This window comes from Podarcis raffonei, chromosome 15 (assembly GCF_027172205.1).
Source record: "Podarcis raffonei isolate rPodRaf1 chromosome 15, rPodRaf1.pri, whole genome shotgun sequence".
NCBI lineage: Eukaryota > Metazoa > Chordata > Lepidosauria > Squamata > Lacertidae > Podarcis > Podarcis raffonei.
Window position 1 is genome coordinate 34,774,853 of NC_070616.1, and position 25,731 is coordinate 34,800,583.

General features: G+C 45.7%; 1 protein-coding gene across 19 annotated transcripts in view; it reads right to left on the minus strand.

The window, feature by feature from the left end:
- Window positions 1-527: 527 nt before the first annotated feature.
- Window positions 528-25,731, minus strand: part of CAMK2B (calcium/calmodulin dependent protein kinase II beta) — a 195,234-nt gene continuing 170,030 nt past the window's right edge. For 8 of the 19 annotated variants that reach the window (XM_053367324.1, XM_053367325.1, XM_053367321.1 and 5 more), the window contains 5 exons: window positions 24,845-24,893; window positions 7,062-7,137; window positions 5,021-5,115; window positions 2,248-2,482; window positions 528-1,281 (listed from right to left, as the gene is read on the minus strand). In XM_053367324.1, the coding sequence (XP_053223299.1) occupies window positions 2,250-2,482; window positions 5,021-5,115; window positions 7,062-7,137; window positions 24,845-24,893 (453 nt within the window). In that variant the 3' untranslated portion in view covers window positions 528-1,281; window positions 2,248-2,249. Of the gene's footprint in view, window positions 1,282-2,247; window positions 2,483-5,020; window positions 5,116-7,061; window positions 7,138-12,943; window positions 13,073-14,285; window positions 14,415-15,594; window positions 15,724-17,759; window positions 17,889-18,904; window positions 19,034-19,881; window positions 20,005-24,844; window positions 24,894-25,731 lie in introns of all 19 variants that reach the window. The other 11 variants (XM_053367311.1, XM_053367308.1, XM_053367312.1 and 8 more) reach the window with 5 other exon arrangements.

Consider the following 25,731-nt stretch of genomic DNA (forward strand, 5'->3'; position numbering starts at 1 on the left):
GACTTTCAGAAAGCAAAAGCCGACAAAATGCCTTCCAAGGAGGTACCCGCTGCTCCCTTCTGTTGGGCGGGGAGTCCAATTTTGAGAACTGTTAAAGAGGATGAGGTTCAGCGGTGTCAACCTTCCTCCTCCCTAGCTCTCCTAATCGAACTGTCACGACTGTCCCAGCCAGCCCCATTAAGCCGGGGCGGCCTTCCCCACCGTAAGCAAGCCATGGCATGGGCACAGGCACGACGACACAACTGTTGGTAGCCCTTTGGCAAGAGGTCAGGGTCAGGGATGCTTGGGAAATGTGAGTGCCAATGAGAATTCAGACATTCAAAAAAACCTGCAAGTGAGACCTCTTTATATCTCTAAGGCTATGTTACCCTTCGCGTGAAGAACCCGTCAGCCTGGCCATAGCCAAATGCCACCGGGTAATCGCTGGCTCTGGGTTAGCATGGGAGGGGCCCAGAAAACAAAGCCCCACCCCCCCACCCCCCATCCCAGAAAGGGTCACCTTCTAGCCAAAAGAAGAACAAAATAAATAAAGAGTCTGAATAATTATAATCATCATCATCATAATCCACAATCACAGCTAGAGGAGAAAAAAAACGGTCAGCCCGAGAGCTCAGAAAGAGCACCCTCCGCAAAAACAAACAGTAACACAGGTCACAGACTTCCAAGCGCGAACACGACCACTGGAGAAGGCCCATGCTTTGGCAGAGAATGCAAATACTGTAAAAGTTTTTTTTCTGGGTTTTTTGTTTTTTATATATATATATATATATTTATATATATTTCACCTAACAAACTAACACCGTTCAACACTGGGGTCGACACAGGGAGGTGGAGCCTTTTTTTGTTTTTGTTTTGTTTGTTTGAAGTTGAGACATTTTTCATTGCAACACCTGGTCACCTGAACAGCCGGACGGACGGACACAAAGAAATGGAGTTGGTGGGGATTTGGGAGGCGCAGTGTGGCCACGCTGTGAGTCGGACAGCTGGGTTGGTTCGGCTGGGTTTGCTGATTTATTTTATTGATTTAGAATCAAGTCTGGTTGGATTTTTTCTTTTTTCCCTTTTTATATATATACTTTTTCCTTTTTTTAGATTAGGGTTTTTTGTTTTTTTTTCTGCAAACACAGGCACTGGAAATGAAAGAGGAGAGGATGGGGAAGGGGAACGGGGGGGGGGACACACGAGCATGCGGGCACGTGCTTGTCACCGCTGCTCCCGGCTAGCGGCTCAGCTCAAATCACCGTCTCCTTCGAGATGAAACCAGAATATCCAGCATTAGCTCTGAAAGACACAAGCAGGGACGAGAGATGCTGTGAACAATTGCCAGAGACTATTCCCCCTCTGCAGGCCATACCACTTCCGAGCCTGACTCTGGGCCTTCCTTTCGTACTCTGGCCTGGCTTAAACGTGTTGTCGATCCTGCCTCTTGCTTTGTTGAATGAAAAATAGAAGGGAAAGGTTCGTGCATGCGCAGATCTCTTGACGTTTGTGCATCTGGAATGTAGTCTGCTGTACAGAACCGTCTTCAAATATCTCAAGGGCTGCCACATGAAAGATGGAGCAAAGTTCTTTCTTTGCTGCTCCTCCATTGGGTAGGACCCGAACCAATGGATTCAAGTTACAAGAAAAGAGATTCCAACTAACTTTCTGAAGGTAAGAGCTATTTGACAGTGGAACTGACTCCCTCGGGAGATGGCGCACTCTCCATCCCTGGAGGTTTCTAAGCAGAGGTTGGATGGGCACCTGTCAGGGATGCTTTAGCTGAGATTCCTGCATTGCAGCAGTTTGGACTAGATGACCCTAGGAGCTACCTTCGAACTCTATGATTCTAACCACCTCACCGCCTAGGTTAGCCTCTGTCCCCACCCACCACTGAGAGTCACCTCCTAAAAAGCACTGGAAGTGGCCCCCCCTCTTGCCTTGGTCTTACCCAGGGCTGTCTTCAGTATATCCAGCGCTGTAGCTCAAAGATCCCTCCAGCGCCCCACCCCCCATTTCCCAGAGTTGCCGACCTTTTTACAGCACTGCCGGCAGCTTTGCGGGGCTGGAGGAGGCGGGCAGCAGCTAGAGGATGGCTCCTCCGGCAGGGAAGAGGCGGAGGCTCCGGGCATGGCACTGCTTCAGCGAGGCGAGTGAGGGCAGCAAGCTGATCCCAGGAGGCGCCGCGCCCAGCTTCCGCCACTTCCCTGGTGCCCTACAGAGCTTGGCGCCCTGGTGCCTCTATGGGCAAGATGCCCCTGGTCTTACCTTCACTGGAGTGGTGCCACAGGTGCTCCCGAGCAGTGGAAGTGGACATTCTGCCACTTGCCATCGCGGCGGTGCCAGACGCGGGTCTCCTCCGACTGGCAAGTGCGAGGGCGGCCCTGCCCATCAATGTACTGCGTCAGGCGGATGTAGGCAATGCAGGCTGCATCTTCCCCAATGACGTGCACGTGAGGGTTCAGGATGGTTGTGTGAATGGGCTTGTTGTTCTTAGATAACACTGGAAGGGCAGGAACAGGAAACTAGAGTGAGTTTGTGGGGATGGGCTTGTCGCAGAGGGGCCAACGCTCATGCTTACTTTCCTTCCCCTATGCTGTCGTGCGCCAACAGACGAAGTGAGTAACCCTGACTTATGTTAAATAAGAACTCAGTGCTGTCACTGAGTGATGGCTCCCCCCTGCTCTGGAGCCAGACAACAGTTTCAGATATGGATGCAGGCAAGGAGCGAAGGATATGGCAGTGTGTCAGGATGAATGGAGAGGAAATTATACGCCAGTTAATGCAAGAAAACAAGGTTGGTCTTTCCTTCCTCCTCCTCCCCCCCCCACTTTTTCAAGGAAAACACAACCCCTGAGGGGGTAACTCTCTGAATTTGCTTGTTGATTACTAGATTACTTTGTCCTCACCAGAAAGTAAGGGTTTGAATTCTGTTCAGCTGAGTACGGAGGAATTAGGCTGGCACACCTGGAAAGATACTATGAGAATTGGTGAACAAGTTGGTGGCAGAACAACCACAGGCGCAACTGCACAGCCCTGACCTCGCCAATGCCGTACCCTGCCCCAGCCCTATCCAGGCAAGTAGCAGCAAAGCTTGCGTCAGGAGGGCAAGCTCCCTCACAATTGCTGCTACTGCATCTAGCTGAGTATTGCCTGTGCAGACCAGCAACAGCTTCCCGGGGTCTTAGGCGGAAGAGGGGTTTCCTCATCACCTGATCTCTTTAGCTGGAGATGGCAGGGAATGAACCAGAGTACTTCCCCAACCCAAACATTTGGGATCAAGTGGAGACACCTTCTTAACACTACTGCAACGTTTGTTGATGGTGTGGTATGTGGCACCCACGTGAGAGGGTGCTCTCTATATTAGCGTCCCAACTGTGAAGCACCCTCCCCTCACGGATTTCTGGTTGGTGCCAACTCCGATGGGTTTTAGGAAGCTGGTAAAGACATTTACTGAGGCCACTGGGTGCCATGGGCTGGCTGGATGCAGAGGAGTGGTGGGAGGCAGTAGCCAGGGGATTGGTGGTGGGACCATGATGAGTGGTCAGAGGGAGAAGAGGGAGCAGACTGGGAGGAAGAGGAGGTGCCAGAAGCTGAAGAGGGAGCAGGAAGAGGCTGTGGCAGAGAGCCATCCAGACTCAGAGGCAGGATAGGAGGTGGGGCCAAAAGGCAGAGATGACGCCTTCAGGCTGCTGAAGAAGCCAAGGAATCCTTCCCTCCTGCTATGACCAGCTCCCCACCCGCTCTGGTCTCCCAGAACCAGCAGTGTATGAAGAGGGCAGAGCAGAGACAGGCAAGGCAAAGAAGTCTCAGGTTGCCTGGGAAGGAGCCAGGGGTAGGAGGAGACTTAAGGAGTTAGTTTACTAGAGGAGGTTTTCTTTCCCACTCTTGCACTGTTGTGATGAAATGTGGTAATCAGGTGAATTTGTTTAAGATTGGTTCATTAGGTATTAATACATTTTTATGGTCTGCCCACTCGGTGACTGATGTAGGGCTCCTCCAGACAACCAATTTAATCAGCCTTTGTTCTGATTTGCTTTCACAAAACTTGTGTGTAAGTCAGACTTGTGGCCAGTTTCTACTGAGGATTCCTTCATATTTGTTTACAGTACACTAATGAGCATTCATCCTGATTTGCTTGCAAGGTGTTTATGTATCTTCCTGTTAATCATTCATTCATTCCACACTTTTCAGTGCATTTCCCATCACATTCCTAATGCGAAAGTCTTCTGTTTGCACTGGAGTGACAGAGAACTTCAATTCATTGGTGCAAACCTGAAGTTTCAGTATGCCCTTGAATCCCTCCTGCAAAATAGTGACAGTCTGGATTCACCCTTTGATGAAGAGCAGGTTATAAACTTCCTCTATAAATAAATAATCAAGCAAGCCCTCATATAACAACAATACCCTATAGTTGCAACACCCTAGAGGTCCTGGACCCTAAGGAAGTTAGATTAGCCTCAACCAGAGCCAGGGCCTTTTCAACCCTGGCTCCGGCCTGGTGGAACGCTCTGTCTCATGAGACCAGAGCCCTGCGGGATCTGATTTCTTTCTGCAGGGCCTGTAAGACAGAGTTGTTCCGCCTGGCCTTTGGCTTAGAATCAATTTGACTCCTTCCCCCTCTTTCTTTCTTTTTTCCTTTCTCCTCCTGTGATGAGGCTGCATTTTAATGTTGTATTTTAATCTTTTTTTTTTTTAGTTGTATTTCAATCAACTTGTGTTTATTATTGGTTGTTATCCGCCCTGAGCCCGGTCTTGGCTGGGGAGGGTGGGGTATAAATAAATTATTATTATTATTATTATTATTATTATTATTATTATTATTATTATTATTATTATGTCACCTGTCCCTACAACCAATATAAGCTGGTTGAAGGGAAGAGTAAAGAAGTAGGAACCTTTCAAGGACAAAGGAGCTGCCAAATGTCATCCCTCATGCAGTTATGTTCCTGAGTTGGGAAGAGAAGTGGCGGAAAACTCCTGTCAGTGGACAGGAAGACTTTCTCCCTCCCATATCTTACATGCAACAAGGTATACTTACAGTTTTCAAAATAAAATCTGTGGAAGTCCATCCCTTCAACAAGGTTGCCCAAGGCTTCTGGTTCGAATGAAGTTAGGCCTGGATCACATATTTTTCTAGACAGGCAGGAAACACAGAGAGATGCCTTACTAGCAGTGCCACATGGAGGCACAAGACTGCCAGTGAAGGATAGGGTTATCAGCCCTTAAGTCATCTGTATGACTTAAAACCAATTTCAAAAAATTCCGCTGGAAAAAATTGTCCCTGCGGAGATGGCAGTATTGAGTCAGTGGCTCATGTGCTTCTGGATTGCGCTCTCTATAAAGATTTGAGGAGTGAGGTTCTTACCCCTCTGCTATTGTCCATGCCGGGTCGCTCAACCATTGCTACTGTGTCCTTACTTCTAGCAGATAAAGAAGATCAGGTGATACCAAAAACTGCAAGGTTTTTAGTCGGGGCCGTTAGAATAAGATCTATTATTTGATTATTGGTGTAAACCCCCAAAATGTATTTTCCAGTGTTAAGTTTTTACCTCTATCTTCAGTACATTTTATTTTATTGTTATGGCTAGTGGCTGATGCAAATAAACATCCTTCTGATTCTGATAAGGTTATCAGTGGCTAAGAGACAATATGGCTATGGTCTACCTTTATGTTCAGGGCTGGTCTAAAGGCCTAGATACCCAGAAATCTCTTTCATTTTCCATCAAACCTCAGGAAGCCTGAGCTATTGTGTTCCACAGAATGCATCTACCAAGAGAGGAAAAGATCTATCTAACTGAGAAAGGAGTTGGATAAATAAACATCCAAAATAAACAAGTAAATATGATCCAATAAACTGCTGGGCTACATCATCTCAAGAAACTGATTATAGATGTCAAAATGTGCTTTTCTGACAATAAAAGAGGTACTGCTGAGTTGCTCTTTGCTCATATGATTGTAGCTGAAGAACTTTGGAAGAGGTGGCTAATTTGTGCCTTTAGACTGGGTCCACTCCACACCTTAACCGATTTTATCAATGTGCAGAAAGGGACCAATCCAAGTGATTTATGATACTCAAACTCCAATTAGGAAAAGTCAGAAGGCCAACAAGGAATAACCAAGAGAGTTTTACGAACATTAACTCCTATGTAGATGAGACTGTTTGGCTATACCAGCCACAGAGTGGCTCAGTGAGGCAGGTATAAAATCAATTGTGAGGGAGGTAAAAAAAGAAGAAGTCAGTAATTAAAGTGAAATTTGTTGGAGAGTGTCCTCATTAAAACTCTGTGGGGGGTTCAAGGATATGGGCTAAAGTCACACAAGGCCACCACCTTGCTGAAGCTAAGCAAATCCGGGTCTGGTCAGTGCCTGAATGGGGGAGACTGCCTGGGGACCACATGTAGCACAGCTCCTTTGGGTTCCATGGTGGAAGAAAGACAAGATATAAATGTAAAATAAATGAGACTATTTATTGGGAGCATCGCTGGTTGACACAGTGAGCTAATGGCTAATCATATTTCTGAATGACAAGAGTGAGAGGAACATATCCCCCAGGACAAGCCCAACTGCCATGTTTCAGAGCAAGTGCAATGTTCTCAAATGTGTTTCCTATGGCTATTGGGTAATGCATGGGAGAACCTCACCTTAAAATCTACAGCTACCTTTATTTTGCACGAAGAAGACAGACCTGCTCAAAAACTAGCCGGCAAACTTTTTTTGTTAAGATTCCTGGTGGGGGCATGAAAGATATGGCACTTCCTCCTGTGGCAACATTTGGATGCCCACAGGTAGCTCTGGGATAGCGCAGGTGGTAGAGATTTAATCTCAGGGTTGTGAGTTCAAACATCACATTCCTGCAATGCAGGAGGTTGGACTAGATGATCATAGACGCCCCTTCCAACTCTATGATTCCAGGTCCCGGTGTCGTCCCCCCGTCCCCCCCGATTTAAAATAACAAGTGGCACAGTGACCAGCTTAAATCTGCAGATGAAGGGCACTGTATACATTAATGAATGCAAAGACATGTAAAACTGGGTTTTGAGCCCAGTATTTTAGTGAGACCAAACATCCCGTCTACTTACGCATATGCCTCAAAGTCCCCATTGTTCACAGCCTCAATCAGCTGCTCTGTAATCTTTATGATTTCCTGCTTGCGGGCTACAAGTGGAGGAAAGATCCGAAGGGGGAGAGAGAGGAGAAGGAAGGAAGAGGAGACATACACAACGTCAGTGAGAGCAGATTCCCTGTAGGTCTCAAGGCCCTAGCAGAAAACTAACAGCTTTAAGTGTCCTTTCATGCCTCACTCCTTTGTTCTGGGAGTTTATATGAACCACTTCTCCACGGTGCGATCTTGTAAGGAGGCTTACATGACATATCCAGAGTACCATACCTTGAAAGAACAGGATGCAAATAGCCAAGCACATATGGTAAGAAATAGTGACACAGTGCAGGCTCACTCTTAGGAAACCAGAAAATACTGGTAGCTTTCAGCAGGGCAATATTATATCCCTTATTCACCACAAACACGCTACAGCAAAAGTATTTCTTTCCTTCTGTCCTGAAACTGCCCACGATTCTCCCACAATGATGCAGACTAAAACCGCCAAGTACCTCTGTAACCAGAACATATAGGAGGAGATTTGCAAGGCACCCAAGCGACCCAGTTAGAGCAAGCTCTATGAATAATGCAGAACCCAAGTGGCGGAGATGGTGTCAGTGGCCTTGCCAAGGTCATCTCTTGGGAGCAAAAGCATTTGGAAACTTGTGCCCTCATGGGGCCTGGAGAATCCACTCCACTCATGCTTGCTGTGCCTTGACGGAACCCCCAATCCTCTCCCACTTGGATGCTAGACTCCCATTAACAGAACTGAGTGGGAAGTTGGGAAGAGGGTGGAGGTGGGAAGCCCTTCTAAATTAGAGCCTCTAGAAAGTTTGAATAGGTGCAGAACCCATATGTATGACTGGGCAAGGAGAGCTGCATAGGAAGACTAGCAGACCTGGAGAATCTCAAGCAACAAAGACCCCACCCACATTTTGTGGACAAGTTGGTCCCATTTGACAAAAGTGCCACGTGTGGATCTGAGTGACAGGGATTCAACGTCCACCTTAGCCAAGGGCTTAGAAAATATGGCTTGCCAAGCATGTTAATGGTCTACGGAAACAGACTCTTCGACTCCCTTTCCTAAAGCACGAAAATGCTTTAGAATCAAATGCTTCAATCAAACTTCCATCTTCACACAGCTCTTCTGACTCAACCCTAGATCTCCTGTGTTTCCCCAGCTTGCAGCAAAACTGATCCAAGAAAGCTCATGGACCCGGGCTCTGTGTAAGTGGTCCCATAAATGCCTCTCTTTCAAGGTATAATTATACTGCTGACATCCTTCTCTCTTGTTCATTTTAAATTTCATCTACTGACATAATCTTGCCTTTGATCTGGTACCTCTCCCCCACAGGCATAGTACAAATGCAAACTTGCCACTTTTACTCAAGGTGGCTCAGGACGATTCCCCTGCCTGAACTAATGTTAATCTTTAGCTCATGTTTCTCAAACGTGTGCATGACAGAAGATGATATGCATGCAAATGAGCAAATGGGAAGGTATCAGTTAGTTGTTCTTGAACATTTGAGTTTACCTGGGCTGATTCTTTGCTTTGTGAGCACTCCTGATTCTTAGGCATGCAGGGGCTACTTGTACGTCCATGTTTATACTGCGTATGTGTTGAGGGGATTCTTTCAGGGAACATAAAACAAGCTTCTAAGTGGTTTGGCTTTAAAGTAAATCTGTTATGTTTGGGTCATATCCAATGGTAGATCTGCCATAGTGGAAAGTACTTACATCAGGGCACCTGGTTTTTGCTTATCACTGCCCCACTCTCATGTGCATGTGCAAACGCACACACACACACACACACACACACACCCCTACTGCAGCCCTCTTCACCATACCCCATTCTTTTCTGAATAGTAAATCAACTCTCACAAGCAGCTGATATGTGCTTATAAGAGGTATCATCAAAAATCTGGTGTCCCAACTTGCAGGAGTACTTTCTGCAAAGGCAAAGACATCACTGAATATAACACTATAATGTGAAATGAGAGCAGGCCCTTTTCCACAACTTACTATATAGGTTTCCATAGGACAAATAAAGTTGCTTTTTTAGGGGGGGTTTAAACCTGGGGAAAGCTGCAAAGGGGAAAATGTAACCCTTTCCTTTCCCCAGCACTGGAGTCCCATTCTGAATCGCTCCCCCCAGCTGCACTTACCTTTTTAAAAGAAAAGAAAAAGTAGTGAATCATGTAGCAGACGTCCCATAATATATTCTAGGCACAACCCCAGTGGAGTAATTATACAGACTTTTGGGTTAATCTATAAATTGCAACTGCAAAATTGCCCCCACTATGTTCAAAGCATAATAGACTGCCCCTCTCACTAATGAACTTCCTTAAAATGTGGCCACATTTTAGACATTAAAAAATAAAGATTACCCAGGATTTTAACTGATTTTATATCTACTGCTTTTTGTATTTTTACTGTTGCTTTTGCTTCTGATGCCTTTGATCTGTTTTATATTTGTTTTATGGTTCTCTTTTGCAGGCTATCTTGAAAATCTAGATTAACAAAATTATGTTTAAAAAACCCCTAATGAACTTCCTTCTGTTTGTTTGCATCCCTCTGTATCCCATAAAAATGTGAATGTATGAAACAGTGCTTTCCCCCTCCATAATAAAACCACATCCTATCCTGCCCGCTTCTGCACCTATAATCACCAATGTATGGATTAGAATTATCCATCCCCATAGAAAAATGAATTGAGGTTGCAATTCTGTGCACATTTATCTGGGAGGAAGCTATATTCAACACAGAGGGACTTACTTCCAGGTAAACATGCACAGGATGGCTCTGGGAAAGAGCGGGGGAGAACTCTTTAAAGCAGTTTAAAGCAAAACATGTAAATGGATAATTCATTCACATGAAGTGATCGTAAATATTTTGTTGAAACTATTTTGCTGGATGAAGAGGAGCAGAAATGCAACTCCCCCACCTCTCATCAAGTTGGATAGTCCTCAAGGCCAGCAGAACATCTCACAAGCGCCACTGCCTGGCAGTAAAAATGCCCTTTCATGACACCCCAAATCAGCTGCCTAATAGTAAGACTAGCCCAGGTTGAAAATATACACTAAGCCTTAAAGAAACCAGCAAGCAATGAAAGACAGTACTATCCTGATCCTATCCAGCTACACATTTCTCCTTGAAAATAAACCTAGTCTCCGGGGGGGGGGGGGTGCCTTTAACTTTCCAGCAAATCCAGTTCTTACCTGTGAGCTTGCCAGTCATGCCTGCTTCTGCTTTGAAATGAGTGTTCTCCCTATGCCCTGTCCTAGCACTAGTTGTGTGGCATCTCAGCTCATGTTTGCTGGTGTCTCCCTCCAGCTGCAAATGTGCCAAGCTGTTATTCATCCCTGTAAACCAACACCACTGCCCGGGACTCCCAGGTTTTCAGCAGGGGAAAGAAAGTTCAGGCTGGAGGGAGATGGCCTGAGACCTTGTGACTCACAATCCCGTGGAGAAAAGAAACCACTTTTTCTGCATCTCCCCTGCAGTTGCTACTAAGGTAAAGGTAAAGGGACCACTGACTCTGGGGTTGTGGCGCTCATCTCACTTTATTGGCCGAGGGAGCCGGCGTACAGCTTCCGGGTCATGTGGCCAGCATGACTAAGCAGCTTCTGGCGAACCAGAGCAGCGCATGGAAACGCCGTTTACCTTCCCACAGGAGCGGTACCTATTTATCTACTTGCACTTTAATGCGCTTTCGAACTGCTAGGGTGGCAGGAGCTGGGACCGAGCAACGGGAGCTCACCCCGTCGTGGGGACTTGAACTGCCGACCTTCTGATCGGCAAGTCCTAGGCTCTGTGGTTTAACCCACAGCGCCACCCGCGTCCCTTACAGTTGCTACTAGGTGCAGCAAAAAAGCTGTGCACTTTCAGTACTCGATGCAACAGCAGCAAGAACAAAACATCTTCTGTAGGTGTGCTACTTTGGATAAGACCTGATCAGCCAGAACATATTTTTGGTAATGCAGTTTGTACACTTTTTATGAATATAATTTCATTGCTGATTTATGTTGTTCACTGCTATTATAGGCGGCTGGGCCAGCCGCGCAAACAGAACATTTCATGGGGCTGCCTCAGGCGCCTTAGCCCGGGTGGGCGGGGGCTGGAGGAGGCAGCGGCTTTGCTTGCCCAGCCTCAACAGGAAGAGGCAGAAGTTGCACATGGTGATGCTAATCATCTGTGTGGCCGGCAACTGCCTTCTTCCTCCCCGCCAACTTTCCGACATCTTAGTATGCCGCTGTATCATGTAGTTTATGTCGTATTATACCGTAATATTAGCTGGTGGTATATTATAGAATCATAGAATCATAGAGTTGGAAGAGACCACAAGGGCCATCGAGTCCAACCCCCTGCCAAGCAGGAAACACCATCAGAGCACTCCTGACATATGGTTGTCAAGCCTCTGCTTAAAGACCTCCAAAGAAGGAGACTCCACCACACTCCTTGGCAGCAAATTCCACTGTCGAACAGCTCTTACTGTCAGGAAGTTCTTCCTAATGTTTAGGTGGAATCTTCTTTCTTGTAGTTTGGATCCATTGCTCCGTGTCTGCTTCTCTGGAGCAGCAGAAAACCTTTCTCCCTCCTCTATGTGACATCCTTTTATATATTTGAACATGGCTATCATATCACCCCTTAACCTCCTCTTATGCAGGCTAAACATGCCCAGCTCCCTTAGCCGTTCCTCATAAGGCATCGTTTCCAGGCCTTTGACCATTTTGGTTGCCCTCCTCTGGACACGTTCCAGTTTGTCAGTGTCCTTGAACTGTGGTGCCCAGAACTGGACACAGTACTCCAGGTGAGGTCTGACCAGAGCAGAATACAGTGGCACTATTACTTCCCTTGATCTAGATGCTATACTCCTATTGATGCAGCCCAGAATTGCATTGGCTTTTTTAGCTGCCGCATCACACTGTTGGCTCATGTCAAGTTTGTGGTCAACCAAGACTCCTAGATCCTATTACGATGTTGGAAAGCAGATATCACCCAGCCCGAAATGAGACTTCTGAGAAAACATGCGTAATGCGAGCCCTTCATGTGTTCTGTTATAAACAATGAATTCCACCCTTGAAAATGTAATTAATTTGCCATAATCCAGCCCAGATGGAGAAGGGGGGAACGTGTGAGCCTGAGGCTTGCTGCAGCTCATCTTCATAATGTTAAGCCATGCTTTAGCACTATGTGCTAACACAGCCAGAGATCAGGCCTAAGATCAGAATATCAGACCACACAATTCCCAAAGTATGGCTTTCATTTGGCTTTTCCCAATCGGCACGTGGCTTTACTAGTGGTCTTAAACTAAGACCTCCCACTACCCGGTTTGATTCCCATATTTACCAGGACTGTGACTGAACCCGTGACTATCTCCTTGAGGCAGAAGACAGGCTTCCTTTAGGGAGGAAGTAGGACGTGCACCCTAGTGCACCTTTCTTCAAACAACATGCCTCCAACTGGATGGAGAGGGGAACAACTGCAGTGTTTGGACCTCTGGGAGGAAAGATGGATGGAAAATGTCCAATCCCATGCCCATTATTTGTTTAAACACACAGCAAGAGCATTGTAAATCAGTATCTGCAATGTCCCAGGCTTTAAACACAATGCTTCTCCCACAATGCAACCTTGATTTTCAGCTTGTGCCATGCATTTAATGCACTTTCTCTGTTAGCCTGCATTCACACAAGCATAGCTATTCACCCACTGAAGTGAAGTGTTTTCATGTGAAGCCATGCAGCAATACTCATTAGGCTATTTATTTCACACCTACAGTGTAATAAAGAGAACAGAATCTTCCCTGGGGTCTGAACAGAACAAAGTGGGGCTCACAGCTGCAGGCCACGAAACCATGCTACTTACGATCTGAAGGCAGAGGATTTGGGATGAGTGGAATTGGGAAAAGCTGGGTGACAGCTGGCTGTGGCCCCTCAGCTTCTGGGGCTCCAGAGCCCCGTTTCACCATGCTTAGAATATCAGACAACTTGGCAGCTGGTGTGAGACAGATGAAAGAAGGCACGGAGAGAATAATAATAAAACACAAATGAATGGGAGAGTGGAGAGGGACTAGAAAAACAAGGGAAAGAAAGGGGTCAGATAAAGGAGAGCGACTAAGAAAGAATTCAAGGTGAACAGTGTCTCCTGTTCTAGTCTAACCAATGAAGGCAGCAATGGCACTTTCTAAAGAGTAGCTCAATGCTCACATTACAGGAAACCATTATTTTGTGGTTTACTGTGAACACAGCTATCTGTTTTGCTCCTCTCCATGCAACCATAATCCCTGGCTTAGAATTATGTCTGAATTAGGGATCATTATTTGTTTTGCTGAAACCAACCATGATTGGTAAGCTGAGAACCTTGTAGTGTACAACACTTTATTTGCATAGAACAAACCAAATCTGCAAGCTCTTTGCACAGAGCTTGCTGCAAGATTTTTGTAAGGTGGTCTGAGCTTGTGCATAGCCTCCACATGGTCAGGGAGAGCCAAGAGCATTCAGTAAAAGCAGGTAAAGTCAGTTCTTCCAAGTTTATGGATCTGCTAAGCCTGGAGAAGAAAAGGCTGACAGGACATGATAGCACTCTTCAAATACTTGGAAGGGTTGTCACACAGAAAAGGGCAAATACTTATTCTCTGCTGCCCCAGAAGGCAGGACTAGACCTAAGGGGTTTAAGTTGCAGGAGAACAGATTTCAACTCGATATTAGGAGAAACTTCTCAACAGGTGAGAGCTGTTCAACAATGGAATAAATTAACTAGAGGGATAGTGAATTCTCCTGTGATAGGCATCTTCAAACAGACCAGCATCTGTTGAGGATGCTCTAGCTTTTGGTTGCCTTTAATGAGCAGCTCTAGATCAGAAATGGAGAACACGTGGTACTCCAAATGTTGGATTTGAGTTCCCATCAGCCCCAGTCAGCATAGCAAATGGTCAGGGGATATGGAACTTGTAGTCCAGTAGTATTTGAGGGGGTTGCATAGGCTCCCCTTTCCTGCTCCAGATGACCAACTAATCCTCATTCAGCTCTATGGTTCTATGAATATAAAAAGCTATGGAAAAGCCCCTGAGATGTATTGTGCCACATGAGCTGTAGAGCACGCACATTAGAGTCAAAGGAGGGCACAGCAGTGCCAGCTGCCACACTAGACTGCTGGAACATCCCTGGAGGCATGGGACAAGAAATCCCATTGACACCACACTACTTACACTGGGGAGGAAGTGGGTTGGCAGCACCTGAAGGTGGGCATGGAAGGGTGATGGAGGACTTGGGCTCTTCGCCTTCAGGAAGCCCAGAGCCCTTTTTCACCATGCCTAATACATCACAGAGTTTTGCAGCTGGGGTGGAAGAGATGAGAGGAGGGAGAGGTGAGAAAAAAACACAAAAGGCAACAAGCAGAAAGAAATGAAAGCAAGGAGGAAAGGACTAGAAAACAGGCAAAGAGAACTGGGTCAAGGAGGAGAACTTGACAGGATTGGAGTCCCTTTACATCATTCCATAACCTAGTAACAATGCAAGCAATATTCTTCCTAGAATTATTTTCAGTGCAAATAGTCCCTCAACTTTTAAAACTGAGTGGATAGGAGAGAAATAACTCAGGATTAGTCTCAACAACCTGCCCATTACATCGTAAAACTAGTCCTGAATTAGACTGCTCCAGACTACAAATGAGATGGAGGGAAAGAGGGGACTTGCCTAAAGTATAAGCATACAAACAGGCTGGAGTGGTAGCGTTTTTGAGATCAGACCTTATAATAATTTATAATAAGGCTATTTTCCCCCTTTGAGGTAGAACTCAGCAGCCACCACTTACACCCTCCTTGGGTGTTTTTAATGCGGCTGGAATGTGTCCCTGAACTCTGATAATACTTCTTGCTTGCCTGGATGGAGGATAGAGAGGGGTGTGCATGTAGAAACTAATGGAGGGGGCAAATTCGCACTCGTTGCTCTGCCCACTTTTGCCTCTGGCCCCACTCACCATTGGCATGTGGTTCCTGGAAGGGAATGAAGGAGCTTGGACTGATCTAATACATTTAAGGCTATTTCCACTTGAGGTATGGAGTGGGTACATCACTCTGGGGCTCTCTGCTGCCTGCGCATATGAGCATAATTTATTCAGGGCAACAATCCAAGTTCAATTACTCTGAAGCAACCATTCTTAGGGTGGATCTACACACAGGAAAAAAATGCTATAAATAAGTAGGAAATTAAATTGTTATAACAAAATAAAATAAAAAAAACTATGGAAAAACACCTGTAAAAATTTCCTGCTCTCTGCCGCCATCTGTTGTTGTATGCTTATAGTGCATTCAAATTGTTGTTTCTTTACTAATGTAGCTGAGTCCTTATTCACTGACGGTGCAGCTAAGCCCTGTACTGTACCGCCCAGCGAAACTGCCCCTGTTCAAAGTGCAAGGCCTTTCTTTTCAAGGAAAAACAAAAAGAGGGGGACCCCACAAGGATTCTACAGGGTGCTTACGATACTCCAGCTACATGCAGGCGATGCCTGCTACTTACACTGGAAAGGAAGAGGATTTGCAGCCCCTGGAGATGGGCCAGGCAGAGGGATGGAAGGCTTTGACTCTTCAGCCCCTGGAGGCCCAGACCCCTTTTTCACCATGCCTAATACATCAGACAGTTTGGCAGCTAGGGTGGGAGGAGGGAGAGAAATATGAGAAAACTAAACAGAAAAGTAACAGGGGGTGGGGAATGAATACGAAATAAAGAACAAGGAGGAGGGGGCTTAGAGAAAGGAATCTGCTGGGGGGGAACGACTTTTCACGTAGTGAGGATGTGGCTTAGCTTGCGTCAATGTCTACATTTGTTCAGATGTTCTTAAAGTTCATGAGACACTAAAGATCCCTTGGTTATTCAGGGGCTGTTGGTTCTTTTTTCTCTGCCACCAGGGGGGGAAATGTTGCCTTGGGCAGAACGATGGGACAAGCAGAGTACAGTACTTAATTCATTCCGGAGGTCCGTACCTAACCTGAAACTGTTCTTAACCTTAAGCACCAATTTAGCTAATGGGGCCTCCCGCTGCTGCCGCATCGCCGGAGCACGATTTCTGTTCTCATCCTGAAGCAAAGTTCTTAACCTGAAGCACTATTTCTGGGTTAGCGGAGTCTGTAACCTGAAGCGTATGTAACCTGAAGCATATGTAACCCGAGGTACCACTGTACAGAATTATTTGGGATTACCCAGATTCTCCCAAGAATGACTTTGGTTAGAAAGCAAAAATGTAAGAGCAAAATAATTTTGAGATTCCCAGTTATGTAAATATGGAGTTGCTTATTCAGGGTATCAAGCCTGATACAACCATGTCTTAACGCTGCAGTCCTCTTTCCTGATTGCATACACCAGGGGTCGACAACCTAAGGCCCATGGACCGGTAGCAGCCCACGAGGCTTGTCTAACCGGCCCATGGCGACCCCCGCTGCCCTTACCGGTGCAGCGCGGGGACCGACTTCCAGGTTGATGGCGCCTGTGCACGGGCGCTCCTCCAACCCAGATGTGTGCAGGAAATAGCATGTGCGCACGCATGCAAGATGGAGAAGTAGCCAGTGTGGTGTAGTGGTTAAGAGCGGTAATCTCGTAATCTGGGGAACTGGGTTCGCATCTCCGCTCCTCCACATGCAGCTGCTGGGTGACCTTGGGCCAGTCCACTTCTTTGAAGTCTCTCAGCCCCACTCACCTCACAGAGTGTTTGTTGTGGGGGAGGAAGGGAAAGGAGAATGTTAGCTGCTTTGAGACTCCTTAAAGGGAGTGAAAGGCGGGATATCAAATCCAAGCTCTTCTTCATGTGCACACGCTATTTCCGGCACACTTCTGGGTCGGAGGAGCACCAGAAATAGCATGTGTGCACGCACACTCCTCTGACCCAGAAGAGAGCGCATGCGCACACGCTCTGGCCCATCCTCCAACAGACAGAACGTCGACCGGCTCATCCTTTGATAAGGTTGTCAATCTCTGGCATACACAGCCCTTTTGCAACCTGGTGCCTTTCAGATGGTTCGGACTACTACAATTAATCCAGAACGCGGCAGCTAGACTGGTGACTGGGAGCAGCCACTGAGACCACATAACACTGGTCTTGAAAGACCTACGTTGGCTCCCAGTATGTTTCTGAACACAATTCAAAGTATTGGTGCTGACCTTTAAAGCCCTAAACGGCCTCGGTTCAGTATAGCTGAAGGACCGTCTCCACCCCCATCGTTCTACCCAGACACTGAGGTCCAGCACCGAGGGCCTTCTGGCAGTTCGCTCACTGCGAGAAGCCAAGTTACAGGGAACCAGGCAGAGGGCCTTCTCGGTAGTGGCGCCCGCCCTGTGGAACGCCCTCCCACCAGATGTCAAAGAGAAGAACAACTACCAGACCTTTAGAAGACATCTGAAGGCAGCCCTGTTTAGGGAAGCTTTTAATGTTTGATGTATTGCAGTATTTTAATATTTTTTTGGAAGCCGCCCAGAGTGGCTGGGGAAGCCCAGCCAGATGGGTGGGGTATAAATAATAAATTAATATTATTATTACTCCTATCAACCCCTTAGGCAGCACAAAACTCAGGATGAGGGAGGGGCCCTGCAACACTGAGTAGGGCAACTGCCTTACTTTACGGCTAGAAAAGCTACAAAGGCTCCTCAGCAGCAGTTCTGTTTGGCAGTCCCTGGTGCCGCATGCTACTTACACTGGAGAGGAACAGGATTTGCAACAACAGAAGGAGCGAAGGGCAAAGTGATGGAAGGCTTTGCTTCTTCTGCTTCTGGTGGCCCAGAGCTCCGTTTCACCATGCCTAATACATCAGAAAGCTTTGCAGCTGAGAGAGGAACAGGTGGGAGCAGAGAGGGCGAGACAGGGAAAGAAACCCAATTTTAAAACGAAAAGAAAAGTACCAGAAAGCCATGCAAGAGAATGGAATCAAAGTAAGACAGCATGCAAGGAAGGCTTTGGGGTTCCTTCTAGTATTCACAAATTTGGAGCTTCATTTGCCCAATGATCTCCTCAAATATTTTGTGTGGGAGCAAAGACCCATGTTAGTTTTTCCAAAAAAGAGATCCCTAATATGTTTTACTCCCAGCTCACACAAGCCTTCTCTATGGCCATTCCGACCCTGCTGTGTGAAGAACCAGCATTAGCAGGAAGGAGTAAAACACAGCAGACCATGGACCATACATTGTCATGTTTCTTCTCTGTTCCCTCGACACTGAGGCAAGTCCTTTTCGGTGGTGGCCCCCGCATCAATGGGACATCCCAGAGAGAGATATATAGCCTTATCATTGCCAGGCCATGGTCTGATGCCACCTGAAGCACACCACCTTGCTAAAGTGCCTGGATGGGAAAACTCCAGAGGACCCCAGGCGGACAGGATATAAATGGAAATATATACTCCATATATATATATATATATATATATATATATATATATATATATGAGAAAGTATTTTCATTCCAAGTTGTGTTTAACTAATGAAAGGCTCTACGGCACGGCTGCCATCCGTCCTGATTTTCCAGGACATGTCCTCAAATTCACCTCCAAAAATGGTGTCCTGGATTATTTTTCAGAAATCAAGCAAATGTCCTGGAAAACCGGCAATGGGGGTTAAATTGTGCCGAAAATATCTTTAAAAGCTCCAAAACTCTTGTAGCTTTTACTATAAAAAGCTCAGCAACTTTGAGGGTTGTCTGAAAAAAAAGCTCAACAACTGTTCGTGTGTCCTGGTTTTTACTTTTGAAATATGGCAATCCTATTCTATGGAGACCATGAAGGCCCTCTGGGATTTTGTGCCAAATTAACCCCCCAGTGTTGCAAACCCAGACCGTCTTGCTACTTACACTGGGGAGGTAGAGGGTTTGCAACAGCTGGAGATATGCAGGGTGGAGAGACCAAAGTCTTTGACTCTTCAGCTTCAGGGGCCCCTGATCCCTTTTTCACCATGCCTAATACATCAGTCAGCTTGGGTACTGAGACAGGACAGAAAAGACAGGACAGAAAAGGCAGGGAGGTAGAGAAAGAAGAGAAACCAAGTATAATGGAACAAGAACAGAAGAATGAACAAACCCGGGAACATGGGTTAGGAAATGGAAACATTAGGTGGAAAAGGTGTCCATCAGGTACGATCTAGCACCCCCTCCCCAACAAACACACAAATTGTGTTATTATATTTACATTTATTTATAGCTACTAGTGTCATACACTTACTATATGTTCATCCACACTGTCAGAACAGACAGACCTATGACTTGTTCAGATGTTGTGGGAAACCACTGGTTCCCACTATGTGGTAGTGTCTGCAAGTGCCTCCGGCTCATGCACACCCCGGCCTCTTCTGCATGCTAGAGGAGAATATCAAACCTTTCTACTTTCAATTTTAAACTAACCTTAGTCCCCCATGGCATCTGAATTCAGATGAAACTATGGTTTATTTACACTATGAACCACAGTTTCAGATCCTGGCTTGTTCTCAAATCACAGGTTGGTTTTTTTAAAAAACCCCATAGTTTCCTGAGCTGCAGCATCACTGGTAGCTACAATTAGTTTTAAATCCAGATCTGATGCTTTCAATCTCCTCCCTCTAATGCGTGAATGACAAGGAGAGGGGAAGTGTGTGTGTGTGTGTGTGTGTGTGTGTGTGTGTGCGCGCGCGCGCCTGAGGCTCATGCAGGTTCACTTAAAATCACGGCTTAAAATTACTGGACCTATGACTAAAGGTCTTGGGGCATTTACTGATGGGTCAACCACAGTTGAGTGGAAAGTTAAACTACAGTTGAGTGGAAAGTTGGGAACGGAGCACAGGAACTTTGTGACTTACAAGCAGCAGCAACAGCAGCAGCAGCAGCAGATGGTATCGGAGAAGTCTGCAGACTGGGAGGAAGTTCAGGGACAGATCCTGGATTCAACTGGCTTTTTACAAGCTCATTATCAGCAGCCTTAACTGATGTGAATGGGTAAGAGAGGGGAAAAGAGAGGGAGGGGGGGAGGAAAAACAAACACCATAAAGCGAGAAATAAAAAGTTCCAAAGTAAAATGGCGGCTCTGATGGGAGAAAAGAGAGAATGGGAAAGCAAAATATACATCGGCAGAGAAAGAGAAGAGGATGGCAAAATGGAATATAAAAGAGGAGAAAAACACACAGAGGAGGCAGGGCATAGTCTAACTAGAGGATTTCCACTATCTGTTTGCTTCAGCTGGTTTGTTCCCTGTCAATCCTTTACCCCAACTCCACCCCCCCTCACTTGACCTCCCAGCTTGGCCTCCTTTGAGTAGGGCCAAAGTTGTATCTTCAGAACATTGCATATTCAAGAGAGACGCTCATAGGATACAACTCTATCCTCATGCCACATTTGCAACATTCTTGCGGCCTGGTGTGAGTGCCAAATTGGGTGGGCAAATTCAACCTTGTGTAATCTGCTTGGTGTGTGCTTTTTTTACTAGCATACGAAGATCCACCATTGAGAACCAAGTGCAAAATGGCGGCTTCGGATGGTGGGGTGTGGAAACATACTCTTAGAATTAAAGAGCAGCGTGCCTCTAAGCACAAGCTCATTCAAGCAATTTTTTCAGTATGAAAACTGAGTTTGCAGTCCTCACACATAAAAACACTCTCATGTTCCCCGCCCCCATGCACCATGTAACGAAGAAAGACATGTGTTTGCTCACTCCAGAGCATCTGGAAATATATTCTGCACTTTATACACTGGAGTATTCGACCTGTATTTCTCCTGGCAGCCGCATGGAACAACACATGTATCAGATCTATGAATCTGTAAGTAAATCTTTTAAAACTTGCTTAGCAGTGAGTGGTCTGTTCCTTGCAAAAGGGGTAGAAAGAGGGGAGTGTTGTAAACGCGGTAAGAAAAGTCTAACAACATATATTCCTAATGTTCCACTGTGCTGCTGATTTTTGTGAGTTTAAAACTCTGCTACTGGGGCTCTCTTGTGTTAGCTCCACATTTTGAATTCAGGAACCCAGCCAATTCTTTTGTTGTTCACGCACACAGGTGGGTTCACAAGGATTCGTATATTTTCCTCCCACAAGCAGCCTAATATTTTTGGGGTGGAGATAGGAGGAGCCTTTTTCATTGTTGCTTTTGTTAAATAATTGTGAGCCATACAGTCATTGCTGATCTACTGCAAAACACATAAGTGATCTATCAGTAAGTTCCTGATCTAACGTCTGCCTACTCGTGTGCTAGATTACAAGGCTGTTTGCATTCTACTCTTTCCAGCACCACTAAGCTAGTTGTCAGCTTGAAAGTGGAGGCAATCTTTAAAGTCACTCTTACAGAAAATACAAGACCAGTCTGGTCGACCTACTCCCAGGTAATGTTGCTGAGAGAATTAGATGCCACCTGTTACAAAAACTGTGTGCAGCACTTATTTAATTGATGTCCCCCGCCAGTCAAAAGAAAACAAGTCCCCTCCCCACTACCAGGAGTGTTTTCCAGGACCCAAGAGTTACACTATAACAACTTAAAGAGGATATCCTTCAAAACAAAAAATGCAGCTTAGGTACAAAGGCACACATGGAAGGACCTCCTACTGAACTCAGTGGGATTTACTTCTGGGCATACATGCATAGGATTACAAAGCCCACACACCCATTACCCAGCCCCGAACAGAACAAACCCAACTTCCTGTTGCTTCCAAGACAAAAGTATCCAGAGTAACAGGAAACACTTGAGTTCGCTCTCTTTACAATACTCTGTAACCCCACCAAAGAGTAACAATAAACATCTGCATCAATATTTGCTCTGCCTTCCGTGGCCAAACTTACACATTTTGCTTACACACACTCATGGAGCTGCATTACATAATGTGGAAAATGTGTCCCAGCCTTTTCTATAACTTGGGTCTTCCACAGGAGGGCCAAACCCACAGAAGTGGGTATTGCCCAACCTAAAGTCGATCATACATACTGGAGCTGGGGCTAGAATCTGTTTGGTTTTCATTTTAAAATGAAAGAAAGATGCAGAGAGAAAGAGAGTAAAGTGTGCTGTTCAGCAAAAGGCAGAGTGTCTTTTTTTGCATTTTGGGTTTTTCAATGCAAACTGCACTTGCAAAAATACCCTGTTCTATATAACCATTAACAACAATGCAGGGACTTTCCCTTCCTTTGCCTCCGATCATCCTAAAAATCGGTGGAGAAAAGTGAGCATATGTGGTAAAATGTATCTACATGTGTTGCATGTTGCTTTAAAGCTTCCTGGGTCTGAAAAAGTGAAGGCTATTGACCAATAATGCTGCAAGGGATCTTGGGACACACATCTCTGACTGTACACTGCTTCAGTGGCACTCTCAAAGCAGGAATGAGGCAGACTTCAGGCTTGTTCAATCTACTTTGCGCTTTGTAGAAGATCTTCCAACCAGAGCCATGTGCAAAAGACATACACTTAGAATGAAAAAGATCTGAGCACGTTTGGAGCCTAGGAATTTGTTTCCAGTACCTGAACTGAACTGAGCTTACATTACTTTCACAGCAAAATCCACTCCTGCCTAGTTTTCTTCATTTCAGCTGACTGTGTTAGATGGGAGAAGTTATTTTGCTGTAAGCACTGTAAAATAACTAGGAGTCAGAAAGTCCTGCCAATCTACTGCAAATCACCCTGAGATCATCTACCAGATTTGCTGTTCACTAGAATGGAACCGTACTGTTCATGCTAGCTTTGGGTTCAATTACAGCAAAAAATAAAAAATAAAATAATAATAAAACAAACCCAACAACAACAGAAAACAAATCTTCAGAATACAAAGGTATCTTGAGGACTTATAATTTGGGCTGTGCAAACTTTCAACCAGTTAACTGGGTAGATTAAAAACATTTAACCAACTGAAAAGGCCGCAAACCAATCGGGCAGCATGTGAATTATTTCCCAATTTGTCAGTAGCTTTCTCTTGTCCTGGACAACCCAAAGTGACTTACAACCCAACAGACAGGCAACAAACCCCACACAGATACACTAAAAGAAGAGAAATACGATTTAAAACACCCCACCTGGGCATGTGTGTATGGCAGGCATAGGCAAACTCGGCCCTCCAGATGTTTTGGGACCACAACTCCCATCATCTGTGACCAATGGTCCTGTTAGCTAGGGAAGATGGGAGTTGTAGTCCCAAAACATCTGGAGGGCTGAGTTTGCCTATGCCTGGTGTATGGTATAAAAATTGTAGACGGCAGATGCCATCTTAGCAGAGGCATTGCCTCTGCATCGTGTCCAAGACATTTTGCAGCCGTGGTTAAGGACAAGATGGTACCCTCACCACAATTCCATGTAAGAAGCTGCCTGGACTGGCAGTCAAATGTTACTTCTACACTGGCAACAGGGCAGTGTATCTGGCAGGGCAGGTTTCATGGTGCATAGAACTTTGTCTTCCAGCACCTCACTGCTTCTCCCTGCCTCAAAACATATTTATGCCTAATGGTCCGACTGGCCCTGGTTTAATCTTCACTTCCGCACAGGAAGGACACCTAGCACAGAAAGGTTGGCCATCTGTCATGGATGCTTTACTGTAATTGAGATTCCTGCACTGCAGGGCATTAGGACCCTCAAGTTCCCTTCCAATTCCATGATTCTATTATTCTAATTAGGAGTAATATCACTGCTACTTCTGAAAGTTATTTTATAACGAATTCCTCGCCACCAGGTGTGCCAACTTGAATAAAATATTGTGGGGGCTCAGGTAAGTCCTTACCCCATATAATTGATCAGATGACCTGGTGCACACACACTATTGAATGGCAGTGCCCATAAGTTTGGGGGTGAGGTGAGGTTCTACACATAAATCTTCCTCTCCCCCCCTCCCTGCTCACAACTTCACATTTTTAGCCGAAGATGACTAATGAGCACCATGTAATCTCTGCATCTTTTACTTTACCTTCAGGCAGCTCAAAGAGGCATGGAGCTCCTTTCTGCTGATCTAGATATATCACACATCCAAAAACAAGAACTGAAACATCTTCCTCAGCTCTAGCAGCTGAGATCATTCAACTGGATATGGAGACTTGGGAAGATCTGTATGTAAAACTTGTCTTCTACCGAAGTGAGATAGGTTCCCATCCCTTTTATTTTATTTGCTCTCCAGTGTATAACTAGAAATTCTCCCTAAGGAGATCCAGTGGAGAGGTGAAGCCAGAAACATTCAGTGTATTATTTTACACTGAAGCGGGGGGCAAAGCAATTTGGATTCCCTATCACAGCTCAAGTAAGAGAAAGTTCTCGCAAGACTCAGTACCAACATCAACTGGGAACTATTTGTCCTGTATCTCCCAGGAAATCAATCACACAGTCATTGCCAGCATCAGGGACTGGCATCCCAGGGGAGTTGCTGTTGACCCAGAAGGACCCAACCAGCTCTGATGCCTCCACAACAGCTGGGTTTGTGAGCCTCCATTTTATTTTCCCACAGTGCCACCACACACACACACACACACACACACACACACACACACACACACCAATGCTGCTGGCACTACCACAGCCTAGGGGGACCCCTCAACATAAATTACCCAAAGCCCTTCCAAATCTAGAGCAGGCTTTGCAAATACTATATGCAAATACTACATTTGGCCTTAAAGTCCATAGAATCCTTCATCTGCTTGTGTTCCCTTGTGACAGAAGGTCCTTATGCTCCTATCCAAGGCCACATTCATTCATTTCTTCCAAGTGCATCCATATGGCTTCTCAAGGACACAAATTCTCAGGAGTGTACAGGTGGGTTTGCTTTGCCAGATTTATATGGCATGAAACTTCTGACTGACCCCTCAAGTCTGTTACCTTTCGTGTCCTCATCTTCTATGGTGGTGTTTGTGCTGTCGGAGGATTCCTGTGGAAACATACAGGGGTGGAAAAAAGGAGAAAGCGAAACATTAGTGGCTCTGGCCAGAAACAAATGCTGGAGGAGAGGTTGAACTTGCACAACTGGGCACATCAGAAGAAGGACCAGGGAGAGCTCAAAAGCCCTGCATCTAAGTAATTATTAGGGGCACCCATTGTCTCTTCTCTTTCCTGCCTCTAACAGGAACATCTTTCAAACCAAGTAGGTTCAAAGATATAAACGGGATTTCTGCCAGGAGAAAATGCAGGGATGACTCTTGACCAGGAATAAGAAAATCAAGGCTCTCTAGATGTTCCTGGACTACAATTCTCATATTTCCTGATAGTTGGTCATGTTGGAGTTGATGGGAGTCCAAGTCCATCAACATCCCATATCCCTGATCTAGACTTCCAACATGACTACACTCCTGAGTTCTCTCCACCACGATACATCAGAATTCCATATATCTTCCTTCAAACCCCTAATCTTTTCCCTTTTAAATGAATGCTCCCTGATCAAGTCTTAACTTCCCATCTTCACAAAGGAAAATAGTTGAAATTATGGCAATTTTAGAGCAAGTCCATAAATTGCTTGCCTCTGAACGTGGAAACCCACCATTTTCACCTGCCATGAGATCCTGAAAGCCCCAGGGAACCATTAGGATGGTATTCAGCTAGATTTTACTCAGAGTAGACCCACTGAAATTAATGGCCCTGCCTTAATTTCATTGGGTGCACTCTGAGTAAAACTTAGTTGAATACCACCCTTAGTCACGATAGCTGTAGGTGCAGAGATGGCAGGCCTCCGAGGGCATAACTACACAATATGTTTATGAGCAACGAGAGCT